At 52.6% G+C, this 17,196-nt stretch overlaps 1 protein-coding gene across 2 annotated transcripts in view; it reads right to left on the bottom strand.

Annotated features, from left to right (window-relative positions):
• The window catches only part of btbd9 (BTB (POZ) domain containing 9), a 101,778-nt gene that overhangs the window by 55,796 nt on the left and 28,786 nt on the right, over positions 1–17,196 (bottom strand). For both annotated transcript variants that reach the window (XM_069888025.1, XM_069888026.1), the window contains exon 6: positions 11,874–11,993. In XM_069888025.1, the coding sequence (XP_069744126.1) occupies positions 11,874–11,993 (120 nt within the window). The remainder of the gene's footprint in view (positions 1–11,873; positions 11,994–17,196) is intronic.

The following is a 17,196-nucleotide window of genomic DNA, read 5'->3' as shown; positions in this document are numbered from 1 at the left end:
CTGGCAAAACCATTCTTCTTAGAACATGGGAGCCAAAGGAGGTGAAGAAGGGACAAGAGAGCTGGAAGGGGAAAAGAAAAGGCCTTGGCATGTAGGATTAAGGAGAACTTCAGGGGGTTTTGTGTGTATGTGAAGAACAGAAGGATAACGAGAATGAAGTGCCTGAAGGTGGAGGAGGTTAGGGAATACTTTGTAGTGTCTGGTAACAGCAGCGCTTCTTAAACGAGAGATGTCCCCTCAGCAGGAGAGTGAACCAGTAACTGGGATGTATTTTGAATTCTTCACGCTGTGCGGGGAGATGGCCCACGTCCTGTGAGGGTTGCGCGGGCCTTAAGGAGAGATGCCAGTGCATCTTGGCATCACTCCCCGTCCAACAGCACTCAACACAAAAAGTGGCGCAGACCCCAGGTAGTACATGTCGCAAACCGTGGGCTTCTCCTTGGAAGGAAAGGGGGGCCCCATGCCATCTTGTGTTGGATGGCTGGGGAGACGATTCAGCCCATCTAACCACGTGGTCGCTCGGCCCGCTACATCCCCCCCACCCCAGAATCGCTGCCACCCTTTAAGCAAGTTACCGTACTGTCTTTGGGCGGAAAGCCCGTGCCTGACCTGGGGATCTGGGGCAGGCTGGCCTGAGTCAGATGCGGTGTCTTGAGCCGATCAATGGTAAACCTATCCTCCTGCCCGCCAGTGTCCAAGGTGAAAACGACACTGTCATGCTACAACACCCTGAATGGGCCTTCGTAGGGGCATTATAGGGGTGTCCCTTGCTGTCCTCTCTGCACTAAAATGAACTTGGTGGACTGTTGGTTCGCCGGGACATGGCAGGATAGAGAGCCATGTTGGGACGATGGTGGAGGTTTCTGTCTACCCATCTGTTCCCTCAATCTAGAGCACTGGGTTGTGTGCTAGAGGGTTGAAGTGAATATCCCCTGGGATGGTAAGCCGGGAGCCGTACACCATCTCGGCGGACAACGCTGGTAGCTCATCTTTGGGTGCTGTGTGAATTCCTAACAACACTCATGAGAGTTCGTCCAATTCGGGCCTCGTAGTCGAGCTTTCAGGGCTGCTTTCAGGTCGCAGTGGAAATGTTCGACGAGGCCGTTTACCTAGGATGGTAGGCCATGGTGTGGTGTAACTGGCTGCTGTAAAACTTGGCCAGGATGTGAACTGGGTCCCTTGGTCTGAGTTGATGTGGGTCGGGACTCCAAAGCATGTGACCCAGGTGGACAAGAAAGCTCTGCCATAAATCTCTGTGACACACATGGGCAGGGGTATCACTTCTGGCCAATGGGTAAAGTGGTCACTGTGAATAAATACCGCATATCTTGGCTCACGGGAAGCAGGCCGACAATGTCCATGTGCACATGATCAAAACTACGCTGTGCCAGGTTAAAGCTGTGGAACGAGGCCTTGGTGTGTCTGTGCACTTTGGTGCATTGCCAGTCCAAACAAGTCCTAGCCCACAGTGTTACAAGTGGCCGTGCCACATGAACTGGTCAGACACCACCTTATGGAAGGATGTGACAGACTGTGTATTTGGTCGAACACCCACCATCACCAGGTCGTGGGTAGGATGGGTCTAGGAAGCCTGTGGACAAGTCGCGCAGTAAAGTCGGGCTCACTGGTGAAGGACAGAAATCGCTAACCTTCAGGCTGGTGATGGTAGTCTGATCAGCCTGAATGACCGCATCCTTGGCCAGTTGAGCAACATAGAGTCCTCATGAGGTAGCGGCGATGGCCGGTCTGGACAAGGCAACGGCCACCATGTTGGACTTGCCTGCGACGTGGCGAATGTCCGTTGGAGAGGTGTCATTGCTGTTTCACCAACCACGGGTCCAAAACCTTGCTGAGTGCATGGGTGAGTGGTTTATGGTCTGTGTAGGCGACAAAAACCCTTCGTTCTAACGTACTGGAAATGTTGTATTGTCAGGTACAGGGCCAACAGCTTGCTGTCGAAGGCGCTGTATTTAGGTTCTGGTGTCCGGAGATGTTTGCTGAAGAAAGCCAGGGGGCGCCACTGTTAATCAACCCACTACTCCAACACCGCGCTGTCCAAGGTGCCTGTTATAAGGGCTGGGGGGGATGAAGAGTCTGGATGGGCCAAAGATGTGGCCTCCGCTTTGGTTACCTGGAACGCTTCAACGGTGTCGCGTGTCACTGGAGTGCCTTGTCGCCAAGTTTGATGAGGTCGAATAGGGGTTACACGAGGGTGGCTAATCCTGGGAGGAAACAATGATAAAAGTTCACTATCCCTAGGAATTCTTCATGGTGCTCGGCCTGGGGAAACGTTGGATGGCTTCTACCTTATCCAGCAGCGGTGTGGTCCCCTCGTGGGTGATACGGTGTCCCAGGAAATCAACGTTTCCAGGCCAAACCGGCACCTAGCTGGGTTCACTGTGAGTCCAAAATCCTGCAACCTGTCAAAAAGGCAAGTCAGGTATGTCCTGTGTGAGCCAGTTTCGGGGCTGGCAATGAGAATGTCATCCAGGTCGACAAAGATGAAATCAGGGTCCCTGCCAATCACATCCATGAGGCACTGAAACATCTGGGCTGTGTTCTTTAATCCTAAAGGGATCCACAGAAATTTGAAAAGGGCATTTTCAGGACATTGTTAGGATGCACCGAATCTGATGCAAGGTGCAAAAAAGTCTGTCTGCTTTGACAAGGTCCATCTTGGAAAAAATCCAGCAGCCCTGGAGCCTCATGCAAAATACTGGGCCTGTAGGATGGGGTATGTATCTGGGATGATGGTGTCACCAATCGCGCGACTTCTTCTGGACCATGAGCAGCGGGATGCCCAGGGGATGTTTAAATGGTGGACGATATCCAACTCCTCCATGGCAGAAAACTTGGTCTTGGTTTGACGGAGTTTGTCCTGTGGGAGGTGGCGTGCCCGAGTGTACACTGGGGGTCCAGAGGTCTCGATGTGGTGCTCCACACCATGTGCTGGTTTAGCATCGTGGAAGCTGGGCGCCAACAGTGATGGGTACTTGGCCAGTAGGAGGACATATTCGTTACAATCCAGAGTGTGGATTCCTAATGGTAGAGTGAGGAGATACGACTGAGACGTGGTAGCGTTGACCAAACGGCATCTGGTCATGTCCACCAGGACCTTGTGTGCACGGAGGAAATCTGCTCCGTAGGGCTTGTCCCATGGACGCAATAGTACACTTCCAGTGGAAAACCATGTTCGCGGCGTAGATTGTGACCAGATCAGTGCCAAAACTCAGAATGGAGGAGCCATCGGCTGCCTGTAGAGGAGGCCCTTGGGATTGTGTTTTGAGTTTGAAATTCGTTGGCGGGATGAGGCTTATCTCTGCGCCCATGTCGACTAGGAAATCCCTCTTTGTTCACTGGTTCCTCAGCTAGAGTAGGCCTTTATGTGTGCCTACCCCCGAGGCCACTGTTGGTGGGCGGCCATTGCATTTCCCGCTGCCGCACTTTACTTGGGATTAGTGTTCGAGTATGGAGGGGCACACAGCCAGGTGTTATGGCCCCAACTGCAGTGGTAGAAACCACAAACGCTGTTTGTCTGAGTGCTCGTTACGTTGCAATTCGGTTGTGGCTACTACTGGTGGCCTGGCAGGGGCTGAACCGGAACCATCAATGGTGTAGATCGGTTGCACGTGTATGGAACTCTGTTGCGGGGTGTGGAAGAGTCTGTCTGCTTCTTTAGCTACCAGGTGTGGGGCACTGAAATTCATGTTGGATATTGCCGAGGAACATGCACTGGAACAGGGCCTTGAACAAGAAACAGCTAAGGCCACCACCTCACGCATGAGCTCAGAGGGGTCTCTATCGCCCAGGCCTTGCTTATTCAGGATGTGGATGGTGCGCTCATGTTGGCTGAGTTCCAGGGAATCGAGAAGGAAACGCCGGAATTGTTCACACTTGCGCTCCATGGGAGGATTTTTCAATAAGGAGCTTACTTTGGCTACGGTGACAGCGTCCAGGGTGCAGACAACGTGCCAGAACTTGATGTCCTCGGAAACAATGCCTCTGATCTGGAATGGTGACTTGGCCAATTGGAACCAGTTCCTGGGCTGGTTGCCCCAGAAGGGCAGCAAATCCACGCCCACAGCGTTGGTCGCAGCCAATGCGACTGTAGTGGTAGCAGCCTCCTGCATCTTGTCCCATTCGAGGTAGGTTCCAAAAAAAATGTTGGAACCGTCAGGCTCACCACTGTAGCGGCTGCTTACAGCAGCGCTTCCAAAATGAGGGACGAGGTGAACCAGTAACTGGACTTTATTTTCAATTCCTCGCACTGTGCGAGGGGCCACCCACTTCCTGTAAGGGGCGCGTGGGCCTTAGGAAGTGCCGTCAGCAGGGCAGCGTCACTTCCCGTCCAGTGGTGCACAACCAGGAAGCAGCGCCGTCCGCGGGCAACGTGTTGCTAACCAGAGGCAACGTGTTGCTAACCGCAGGCTTCTCCTTGGAAGGGAAGTGGGCCCGCGCTACCTTGTGTTAGACGACTGGGGCGGCGATTCAGCCCGTCTGACTGCACGCACTTGGCCCGCTACACCTTTACTTCAGTATTCGCAAGAGAAAAGGACCTTGATCAGGGTGAGGTTGGAATTGAACGGGCCTGTGTCCTGGACAATGTGGAGATTAAGGAAGAGGAAGTGTTGGATCTACTTAAACACATCAAGATTGATAAGTCCCCGGGGCCGGACGCGATGTACCCCAGGCTGCTGTGGGAAGGGAGGGAAGAGATGGCTGGGGCAGGAGTGATGATCGACAGGCTGTAAATCCCAGGATGGAGGGAGTGTGTATCTGGGATGGAGGGAGCATGTATCTGGGATGGAGGGAGCGTGTATCTGGGATGGAGGGAGTGTGTATCTGGGATGGAGGGAGCGTGTATCTGGGATGGAGGGAGCGTGTATCTGGGATGGAGGGAGCGTGTATCTGGGATGGAGGGAGCGTGTATCTGGGATGGAGGGAGCGTGTATCTGGGATGGAGGGAGCGTGTATCTGGGATGGAGGGAGTGTGTATCTGGGATGGAGGGAGCGTGTATCTGGGATGGAGGGAGTGTGTATCTGGGATGGAGGGAGCGTGTATCTGGGATGGAGGGAGTGTGTATCTGGGATGGAGGGAGCGTGTATCTGGGATGGAGGGAGTGTGTATCTGGGATGGAGGGAGCGTGTATCTGGGATGGAGGGAGCGTGTATCTGGGATGGAGGGAGTGTGTATCTGGGATGGAGGGAGCATGTATCTGGGATGGAGGGAGTGTGTATCTGGGATGGAGGGAGCGTGTATCTGGGATGGAGAGAGTGTGTATCTGGGATGGAGGGAGTGTGTATCTGGGATGGAGGGGTGTCAGGGTGTATATCTGGGATTGTGGTTTATGAACCTGAGATGGTGGGGGGGTGCGTGGGAAGGGTTGGGATGGTGGGCATTTCTATCCCTCGCTGAAGATTTGGGCTCTCACTGCAGTAACAGCTGAGAGAGGTTGGTCCGTGAGCTCTATGTCTAATGAGTTCTCTGGGGTGAGGAAGTGCTGTGGCAAATTGTGTCTGCATTCAGTTCACAAATGCTGCAGCCAGTCACAGACAATTAATTGAACCGCACGGCAGAAAAATCGAATAATAAAGCCTTGGAGCTAATTTAACAACATGCAGTGGGCAAAATCTAAATTTATTCCTGCAATTTCTGTGTCTCCTCACTGCAGCAGACTGGTGAACCGGGGCAGAGTCTCAGGGGAGAAGCAGGCAGCTTTAAATTCCAACTTTCGCCAATGCTTCTTTCAACCAGCGTTAAACAATGCTGAAGATTTCTGCTGCCAGAATTCCAAGGGGAATCATTTGCACACAATCCTTATCTAATGGTTGCTGATGTGAAATGAGTGTGGAAAGGCTGAACCATCTCCTGCTGCTGTACTAAATGTTCAGTGATTCATTCCCACTCAGATAAAGGACCGCACACCTCCCCACCGACCTGTCCTCAGCTGTGTCGGTACAAATCGGAAACAATGTCTCCTCCTCACTGATTATCCACACAGGCACACCCCAAGGATGCGTGTTTCGCCCACTGCTCTACTCATTCTACACCAGCCACAATTCCAATGCATCTATAAATCTGATGACACCACAGTTGTCGGCAGGATCACAAACGGCAATGAGGACGTGTACAGGAGGAGGATCGATCAGCTCGGTGAACGGTGGAACAACAACCTTGTGCCCAATGTCAGCAAAACCAAGGAGATGATTATGGACTTCAGGAGGAAGTCAGGGGAACACGATCCGGTCTTCTTCGAGGGACAAAAACTTCAAATTCCCAGGTGTCAATATCTCCAAGGATCTGTACTGGAACCTCCACTTGGATGCAATTACGAAGAAGGCCAGACATTGAGGAGATTCAGTATGTCACCGAAAACCCCCGTAAACTTCTACAGGTGGACCGTGGAGAGCATTCTGGCTGGTTGCATCACTGTCTGGTACGGAGACACCAACACTCAGGACAAGAATCAACTCCAGAGGGTTGTTCACTCGGTGACATCACTAGCACCAGATCTCACTCCATCGAGGACATCGACGAGGCAGTGTCTTAAAAAAGCAGCCTTTAACCTCAAAGACCCCAACCCCCCCAGGCCACACCCTCTTCACTCTGCTACCATCAGGAAAAGGTCCAGGAGCCTGAAGACGAGCACCCAGCGGCACACGGACAGCTTCCTCCCCTCCGCCCTCAGATTCTGGAATAATCAATGAACCATAGACACAACCTCACTTTGAATTTTCGTGCAATATTTTGATTTATTGTTGTAAGGTTTATACAAATACTTGCCCCTTGATGCTGCAGCAAAACAATGAATTTGGTGTCTCGCTCATGACAATAAATTCTGATGCTGACCCACCTCCCCCTGAAGCCCCCTGCCCACCCCTCCAGCTGCCTCTCACCACCCACCTCCCCCGAAGCACCCAGCCCACTCCTCCAGCTGCATCTCTCACCACCCACCTCACCCTGAAGCCCCCTGTCCACCCCTCCAGCTGCACCTCTCACCACCCACCTCCCCTGAAGCCCCTGCCCACCCCTCCAGCTGCACCTCTCACCACTCACCACCCCCTGAAGCCCCCTGCCCACCCCTCCAGCTGCACCTCTCACCACCCACCTCCCCCTGAAGCCCATGCCCACTCCGCCAGCTGCACCTCTCGTCACCCACCTCCCCCGAAGCCCCCTGCCCACCCCTCCAGCTGCACCTCTCCACTCACCACCCCCTGAAGCCCCCTGCCCACCCATCCAGCTGCACCTCTCACCACTTACCACCCCCTGTAGCCCCCTGCCCACCCCTCCAGCTGCCTCTCACCACCCCATGAAGCCCCCTGCCCACCCCTCCAGTTGCACCTCTCACCACCCACCTCCCCTAAGCCCGCTGCCCACCCCTCCTGCTCCACCTCTCACCACTCACCACCCCTGAAGCCCCCTGCCCACCCCTCCAGCTGCACCTCTCACCACCCACCTCCCCCTGAAGGCCCCTGCCCACTCCTTCAGCTGCACCTCTCACCACCCACCTCCCCCTGAAGCCCCATGCCCACCCCTCCAGCTGCACCTCTCACCGCCCACCTCCCCCTGAAGCCTCCTGCCCACCCCTCCAGCTGCACCTCTCACCATTTACCAACCCCTGAAGCCCCCTGCCCACCCCTCCAGCTGCACCTCTCACCACCCACCTCCCCCTGAAGCCCCCTGCCCACCCCTCCCACTGCACCTCTCACCACCCCCTGAAGCCCCCTGCCCACCCCTCCAGCTGCACCTCTCACCATTTACCTCCCCCTGAAGCCCCCTGCCCACTCCTCCAGCTGCACCTCTCACCCCTCACCTCCCCCTGAAGACCCTGGCCACCCTCCAGCTGCATCTCTCACCACTCACCACCCCCTGAAGCCCCCTGCCCACCCCTCCCACTGCACCTCTCACCACCCCTGAAGCCCCCTGCCCACCCCTCCAGCTGCACCTCTCACCATTTACCTCCCCCTGAAGCCCCCTGCCCACCCCTCCAGCTGCACCTCTCACCACCCCCTGAAGCCCCCTGCCCACTCCTCCAGCTGCACCTCTCACCACTCACCACCCCCTGAAGCCCCCTGCCCACCCCTCCAGCTGCACCTCTCACCACTCACCACCCCTGAAGCCCCCAGCCCACTCCTCCAGCTGCACCTCTCATCACTCACCACCCCCTGAGGCCCCCTGCCCACCCCTCCAGCTGCACCTCTCACCACTCACCACGCCCTGAAGCCCCCTGCCCACCCCTCCAGCTGCACCTCTCACCACTCACCACCCCCTGAAGCCCCCTGCCCACCCCTCCAGCTGCACCTCTCACCACTCACCACCCCCTGAAGCCCCCTGCCCACTCCTCCAGCTGCACCTCTCACCACTCACCACCCCCTGAAGCCCCCTGCCCACCCCTCCAGCTGCACCTCTCACCACTCACCACCCCTGAAGCCCCCTGCCCACTCCTCCAGCTGCACCTCTCACCACTCACCACCCCCTGAAGCCCCCTGCCCACCCCTCCAGCTGCACCTCTCACCACTCACCACCCCCTGAAGCCCCCTGCCCACTCCTCCAGCTGCACCTCTCACCACTCACCACCCCCTGAAGCCCCCTGCCCACCCCTCCAGCTGCACCTCTCACCACTCACCACCCCTGAAGCCCCCAGCCCACTCCTCCAGCTGCACCTCTCACCACTCACCACCCCCTGAGGCCCCCTGCCCACCCCTCCAGCTGCACCTCTCACCACTCACCACGCCCTGAAGCCCCCTGCCCACCCCTCCAGCTGCACCTCTCACCACTCACCACCCCCTGAAGCCCCCTGCCCACCCCTCCAGCTGCACCTCTCACCACTCACCACCCCCTGAAGCCCCCTGCCCACTCCTCCAGCTGCACCTCTCACCACTCACCACCCCCTGAAGCCCCCTGCCCACCCCTCCAGCTGCACCTCTCACCACTCACCACCCCTGAAGCCCCCTGCCCACTCCTCCAGCTGCACCTCTCACCACTCAGCTCAACAATAGATATTCAAAACAAAAACAACTGCACAAGTGTGAGTACAGACAGAGAACTACATCTGAAGCCACAATTAACATGGTTGGAAGTTCACCCTCTCTCTGCCACACACTGTTCATGTTTCCAAATTAAAATCCTGTTATCACTGCAAGACATGCGCACTCCCCTGGGGGGGCCACCATTCCCTGATCTCAGTCACCATCGCGTTGGACACCGCGTTCTCCAACACCGCACGGGCTCAGACGCAACCCTGAAAGAGTGGCTGCTCTCTCGCCACCTCGACCCCAACAGCAACCTGACATGGAGATCCACTGAACGCCCAGACCCCTTCCGAACCGGGTGGCCGTCGATCAGGAGTGTAGGGCTGAAGTGCAGCCAGACCGTGAGTAGCAGCCCCTCCAGATAGACGAAGAGGAGCTGCAACTTTCCAGCCCATGTGGGACACTTTCTTCTCTAGCCACAGAAGAGACAGGTAGCCAGGGTGTCAGTGAACCAATTCGGTGCAGCACCTGACCCCCCCAGGTCACCGACGTAAAGGGGGAGGACTCCTGCATACAAAGAGCTCCACTGGGAACTGCTCTCACTGCCAGGCATTAAAACAGATTCTACGTGTGTCTGGACAGTTGATGAGAGCGTGGAAAAGTGTCCACTTCGGCACGTCCCAGAACGGCACAGTATGAATCACACAAGGCAGCTCATGTTGTGCTGCATTGGCTCCAGCAAAACCCGTCAGGTTCTGGCTCCGACAAGCATCCCGGCTGATCGGGGTTCAGCACAGCCGGGACCACTCCACCCACCGGAACCCCCTGACACCCACTGCTGTAGCATGAGGAGCACTCTCTCTGGCAGACACCACGCCCCAGAGCCACATCAGCTCCCAGTAAAAGTTGGGCAGCTCTGCTATCGCGGCACAACTGGCGTTGGGTGGCCCCGGCATTGCGGCACGACTGACGTTGGGCGGCCCCGCCATTGCGGAACATTGTGTTCCCTTCCTTAGGCAGCACCTCCGATGAAGGAAGTAGGTGCCCAGCAGGTGCCATCGCAGAGGGTGTCTCGGCTGGGCCCTGAAGCGGAGCTTCCAGCTGGGTCCAGACACACACCACAGCCTGACCGCTCATCTCCATCAACAGACTCAGAACCACAGCAGAGACCCAGTACTTTCAGTGACACCAACTTCCTCTGAATTGTGACGATCAAAACCATGGTGGGACCTGGGTGACCAGCATCAGGGCCACAGATCCTTTTGTCCTCGAGCACCAATAGACAAATCAAGAGGTGACAATAGAATTCTGCAAGATTCTGAGAGGCATAGATAGGGTGAGCGGCCAGTGCCTGTTTCCCATGGCAGGATCAGCAAACACCATAGGACGTGTGTTCAAAGTGAAGGGAGGGAAGTTTAGGGGAGACACCTGGGGGAAGATCTTTTTTACACAGAAAGTTGTGGGGGCCTGGAATGCCTCACCAGGGGTGGTGGTGGAGGCTGGAACATTTAAAAGACTTTTAGACAACCAGGTGGATAAAAAGAAAGAATAAGGAAAAGCCTCCGTCCGTCCACACGATTGAAGCCTCTCATCATCTCCTACACTTCTACAAGCTCACCCCTCATCCAATGTTGCTCCAAGGAGAAAAGACCAAGTTCACTCATCCCCTCCTCACTAGACATGCTCTCCAACCCAGGCAGCATCCTCCTCCGCACCCTCAACAACATCCACATACTTCCTGTGGTGAGGGGACCAGAACTGAACACATTCCATGTGCGGTTTAACCTAGAAAACCTGAAACATTACCTCACGCCTCTTGAACTCTAACATAGAACACTACAGTGCAGTACAGGCCCTTCAGCCCTCGATGTTGTGCTGACCTATATATTCCTACCAAAAAAAACCCTCCCTACCCCATCACCCTCTATCTTCCTTCTATCCATGTCTAAGGGTCTCTCAAATGCCCCCATTGTCATCCACCACCATCCCCGGTGAGACATTCCAGGCCCCCACAACTCTCTGTGTTAAATAACTTCTCCTCCCCACCACCCCACCCCCCCCCCCCCCCCCGACGTCTCCCCTAAATCTCTCTCCCTTCACTTTGTACACACATCCCCTGGTGTTTGCTGATCCTGCCCCGGGAAACAGGCACTGGCCATCCACCCTATTTCTGCCAACCTCAATCAAGTCTCCTCTCATCCTTCTACGCTCCAGAGAGAAAAGTCCCAGCTCTGCTAACCTGGCCTCACAAGACCTGTTTCCCAATCCAGGCAACATCCTGGGAAATCCCCTCTGTCCCCTCTCCACAGCTTCCACATCCTTCCTGTAATGTGATCAGAACAGAACACAATTCTTTAAGTGGGGTCTCACCAGAGATTTGTGGAGCTGTAACATGATCTCTCTACTCCTGAACTCAAATCCCCTATTATCGAAGCCCAGCGTCCCATAGACCTTATTAACTACCCTATCACCCTGTGCAGTGACCTTGAGAGGACCCCAAGGTCTCTCTGTTCTTCCACACTGTTAAGAATCCCGCCATTCACCATGTACTCTGTCTTTAAGTTTGACCTTCCAATCCTTACAGGGACCTCAGGACCCAGTTGTACAGGGCGTAGATGAGACCACAGTCACGTGTCGGGTTCACACCTAACGTTCCGCAGCACCGATCATGGTGCGGACACCGGCTGCCACTTCCACTGGACCCCTCCTAGTTTCACTGACAGGCCTGCTGTGACAGGCGTTGATCACACCACCGCTGGAAGCCACTCCTCTCTCCTGGAACTGGTAATTCTGGCCCTGGCAGCCCAGCAATGGCTGGAAACATGCAAACACTGAGGACAAGATGGAATTACATGGCTCTGAGACCAGCCACACCACCACTCCCTCACCCACACACTCACCGACAGACTCGAGGAGTGAAGGACAGGTTCTGCCAGGAACGACACAAATACTTGGAATGGTCGATGATCCGAATCCAGTCGAGCTCATCCATGGACACTTCAACGTAGTAGGAATATGATCTAAGTCAGAGAAGGCAGGAGATTATCAGGACAGCAGGTAAAGCAGTGGCTTGCTCTGGTTACAGCCCCCAATGCCAACCCCGGTCTGCACAGATTCCCACATTTCTCTGAAATAAAGATTTGTAAGTGGGAAGGGATGTGTTTTAGAAGGTAAAATTTGAAGGCAGAGTACAATGACAGGATTCCAAACAGACCAGAGGAACAGGGAGAAACACGTTCGGCTGAAGACGCTGTGCTTGCAGTCAACACACCGAGATGTTGGAGGAACTCAGCCGAGCATTTCAGTGTCTGTGGGACAGAAAGATATATCGCCAACATCTCGGGCCTGAGCCCATCAACAAAATCATAAAAGGGCAGAACCAGGAGATATGAGAAATACTCAGAATTCCAACCATGGGCGAGGAATCCAGACCAACAAAAGGGGTGAATTGGATGTGATAAGGGACTAGATAGAATTTATCGTGTCTGTGCGAAAGAAGGCAAGAAATGGAAAGACGATGAGGGGAAGAAGAGGGTTGGTGGTGGGGGGGGTGGTGGTGTTTAACAAAAGCCAGAGAGGTCAATATTAATGACATCTGGTTAGAGGGTATGTGGACCTCAGTCCATAGTTCCCCAAGGCTGCCATGCAGGATACAGTGTGGTTGAGAAGGTGTACGGTACGCTGGCCAACATTACTCTCAGGATTGAGTTCAAGATTCGCAAGGTAATGTTGCAGGCTCTGTAAATATCTGGCAAGATCACACTTTACAGGGGGGATGTGGAAGTTAGACACACTTGGAATAGGGCGTTCCGTCCTGGTACCCTCATTACAGGGGGGATGTGAACGTTTCACACACTTGGAATAGTGCATTCAGTACTGGGCCACTCATTACAGGGGGGTGCAGACGTTTGACACAGTTGGAATAGTGCGTTCTGTCCTGGTCCCCTCGTTACAGGGGGAAGCGGAGATTTGACACACTTGAAATAGTGCGTTCTGCCCTGGTCCCCTGTTTACAGAGGGATTGTGGACGTTTGATACCCTTGGAATAATGCGTTCCGTCCTGGGCCCCTCGTTACAGGGGGGATGCTGTTGAGGGAGATGACCTGACAGAAGCTGGCCGCAGTGATCAGGTCGATGGCACTGAGCCTGGTACGGTGGTTCAAAAGGTAAGAAATGCAGTGGTCATTGGGGACTCCATTGTCAGAGGTACAGACAAGAGATTCTGTGAGCAAGATAGGTATTCCCGCATGGTGTGCTGCCTCCCCGGTGCAAGGGCACGGGATATCTCAAATCAGGTCCAGAGTATTCTGAAAGGAGAGGGTAAGCAGCCTGATGTCTTGGTACATGTGGGTACCAATGACATTGATAAAAAGAGGGAGGAGGTACTAAAAAAGGATTACAGTGAGCTAGGACAGAAGCTAAGAAACAAGACCGCCAGGGTGGTGATCTCTGGATTGCTACCTGTGCCAAGTGCAACTGAGGACAAAAATGAAAGGTTAAGACAAATTAATGTGTGGCTGAGGGGCTGGTGTAAAAGACAGGGTTTTGGCTTCTTGGACCATTGGGATTCTTTTGGGGAAGGCATGACCTTTACAAGAAGGATGGGTTACACCTAAACTCAAAAGGGGTCAATATATTGGCAGCTAGGTTTGGTGCAGCCGTCGGATGTGGTTTAAACTAATTTGGTAGGGGGGTGGGAACTTGTATGATAGGGCAAAGGACAGAAAAGATAAAACAGGAAAAATTAGGTTAGGCAGCGAAAGTAAAAAATCAGAAAGAGCAAGGAGGGTGAAAAAAGCAAATCTGAAGGCTTTATATGTAATGCAAGATGCATTCGGAACAAGGTAGATGAATTGGCTGTGGAAATTTAGATAGACAAATACGATTTGATTGAGATTACAGAAACATGGCTGCAAGGTGGGCAACCCTGGGAACTTAACATCCCGAGGTATACGATATTTAGGAGGGATTGGCAAGAAAGAAAAGGGGGTGGGGTAGTATTGATGGTGAGAGAAGGGACCGACACGATTGACAGGAAGGATATTAACTCAGAAGATGCGGAATCTACATGGATAGAACTGAGGAATAGCAAGGGGCGGAAAACGTTAGTGGGGGTGGTATATAGGCCTCCAAATAGTAGTGTAGAGGTGAGGGAAGGCATAAAAAGAGAAATTAGAGAAGCGTGCAATAAGGGAACAGCTGTCATCATGGAGACTTTAATTTGCATATAGATTGGACTAGTCAAATGGTAAAAATACAGAGGAGGAGGAATTCCTTGAATATTTACGGGACAGTTATCTAGACCAATATGTCGAGGAACCAACTCGGGAGCAGGCCATTTTAGACTGGGTATTATGCAATGATAAGGGGCTAATCAACAATCTTGTTGTACGAGGCCCTTTGGGTAGGAGCGATCACAATATGATCGAATTCTCACTCGACATGGAGAGTGATGAAATTAAAACCGAGACTAAGGTCCTGAATTTAAATAAAGGGAATTATGATGGTATGAGACGGGAGTTGAGTAAGATTGATTGGGTGGTGTTTATGGGGGAGTTGACTGTGGACAGACAATGGAAAGCATTCACAGATCTAATGGAGAAATTGCAAAAATCGTTTATACCGGTTTGGCATAAAAATAAACCAAAAAAGGTGACTCAACCGTGGATAACAAGGGAAATTAGAGACAGGATTAGGTCCAAAGAGAGAGCATATCAATTGGCCAAAAAATGTACCAAATCTGAAGACTGGGAACAGTTCAAGATGCACCAAAGGAGGACAAAGGGATTAATCAAGAGGACAAAAATAAATTACGAAAGTAAGCTTGTGGCAAACATAAAAACCAACTGCAAAAGCTTTTATAGATATGTCAAGAGGAAAAGATTGGTGAAATCCGGAGTCGGTCCTTTGCAGACGGAATCAGGGGAATATATAATGGGGAATAAGGAAATGGCAGACCAATTAAATTCTTACTTTAGTTCTGTTTTCACAAGAGAGGATACAAATAACCTCCCAAGGATGTTGGGAAACATAGAGACTAATGCAAGGGAGGAACTGAAAGAAATCAGCATCTCTAAGGACATGGTCTTGGGGAAATTGATGGGATTGAAGGCCGATAAATCCCAAGGGCCTGATAATCTACATCCTAGGGTACTCAAGGAAGTGGCCATTCAGATAGCAGATGCTTTAAGAATTATTTTCCAGAACTCGATAGACTCAGGATCAGTACCCATGGATTGGAGGGTAGCTAATGTTACCCCACTATTTAAAAAGGGGCGTAGAGAAAAAGTGGGGAATTATCGGCCGGTGAGCCTTACATCAGTAGTGGGCAAAATGATGGAATCCATTATTAAGGATGTAATAGCGGAGCATATGACTAGCAGAGAAGGGATCGGACAGAGTCAACATGGATTTACAAAAGGTAAATCGTGCTTGACAAATCTATTGGAATTCTTTGAGATGGTGACAGGTAAAATAGATGGGGGAGAGCCAGTGGATGTGGTGTACCTGGTCTTCCAAAAGGCCTTCGATAAGGTCCCGCATAAACGACTGGCTTCCAAAATCAAGGCTCATGGGATTGGGGGCAAAGTATTGATGTGGATTGAGAACTGGCTGGCAGATAGAAGACAGAGAGTTGGGATAAATGGCTCGTTTTCTGAGTGGCAGGCGGTGACCAGTGGGGTGCCACAGGGATCTGTACTGGGACCCCAGCTGTTCACAATTTACATTAATGATCTGGATGAGGGGAATGGATGTAATATCTCCAAATCTGCAGACGACACTAAGCTCGGAGGGGTTGTGTGCACGGAAGAGGGGGTCAGGAAAATCCAATGTGATTTGGATAAATGGGGGGCCTGGGCAGATACATGGCAAAAGCACGACAATGTGGATAAATGTGAGGTTCTCCACTTTGGTCATACAAACCGAAGGGCAGATAACTATTTGAATGGCAATAGATTGGGAGATGGGGAAGTGCAGAGAGACCTAGGGGTTCTTGTGCACCAGTCTCTGAAGGCGAGCATGCAGGTACAGCAGGCGGTTAAAAAGGCAAATGGTAGGTTGGCCTTCATATCAAGAGGATTTGGAATAGGAATAAGGATACCTTACTGCAGCTGTACAGGGCCTTGGTGAGACCCCACCTGGAGTATTGTGTGCAGTTTTGGTTGTCTTATCTGAGGAAGAATGTTCTTGCAATGGAGGGAGTGCAGAGGCGATTCACCAGGCTGATACCTGGAATGGCAGGAATGACTTATGAGGAAAGATTGCGCAAATTGGGATTGTCCTCGCTGGAGTTTAGAAGATTGAGAGGGGATCTCATAGAGGCCTAAAAAATTCTGGCAGGACTGGACAGAATGGATGCAGATGGGATGTTTCCAATTGTGGGGAAGTCCAGAACCCAGGGCCATGTTTTGAGGATAACAGGCAAACCATTTCGAACCGAGATGAGGAGGAATTTGTTTACCCAGAGGGTGGTGAATGTGTGGAATTCATTGCCACAGAGAGCAGTAGAGGCAGGTTCATTGAATATATTTAAGAGGGAATTAGATATATTTCTTCAGTATAAGGGAATTAGTGGTTACGGAGAGAAGGCGGGGACGGGGTACTGAAATTTAAGATCAGCCATGATCTCATTGAATGGCGGAGTAGGCTCGAAGGGCCGAATGACCTACTCCTGCTCCTATCTTCTATCTTTCTATGTTTAACACACTTGGAATAGTGCGTTCCATCCTGGTCCCCTCCTTACAGGGGGAGGCAGAAATTTGACACACTTGGAATAGTACGTACTGACCTGCTCTCCTCATTACAGGGGGGATGCGGACGTTTGACACACTTGGAATAGTGCGTTCAAATCTGGGCCCCTCGTTACGGGGTGGAAGGGAAGTTTGACACATTTGGAATAGTGTGTTCGGCCCTTGGCCCCTCATTATAGGCAGGATGCGGACGTTTGACACACTTGGAATAGTGCGTTCGGCCCTGCTCTCCTCATTACAGGAGGGATGCGGACGTTTGACACACTTGAAATAGTGTGTTCTGCTCAGGTCCCCTCGTTACGGGGTGGAAGGGAAATTTGACACATTTGTAATAGTGCGTTCCATCCTGGGCCCCTCGTTACGGGGTGGAAGGGAAGTTTGACACATTTGTAATAGTGCGTTCCATCCTGGGCCCCTCGTTACGGGGTGGAAGGGAAGTTTGACACATTTGTAATAGTGCGTTCCATCCTGG

Source organism: Narcine bancroftii, chromosome 6 (genome assembly GCF_036971445.1).
Source record: "Narcine bancroftii isolate sNarBan1 chromosome 6, sNarBan1.hap1, whole genome shotgun sequence".
Classification (NCBI taxonomy): Eukaryota; Metazoa; Chordata; class Chondrichthyes; order Torpediniformes; family Narcinidae; genus Narcine; species Narcine bancroftii.
This window is presented reverse-complemented; position numbering and strand designations above follow the sequence as displayed.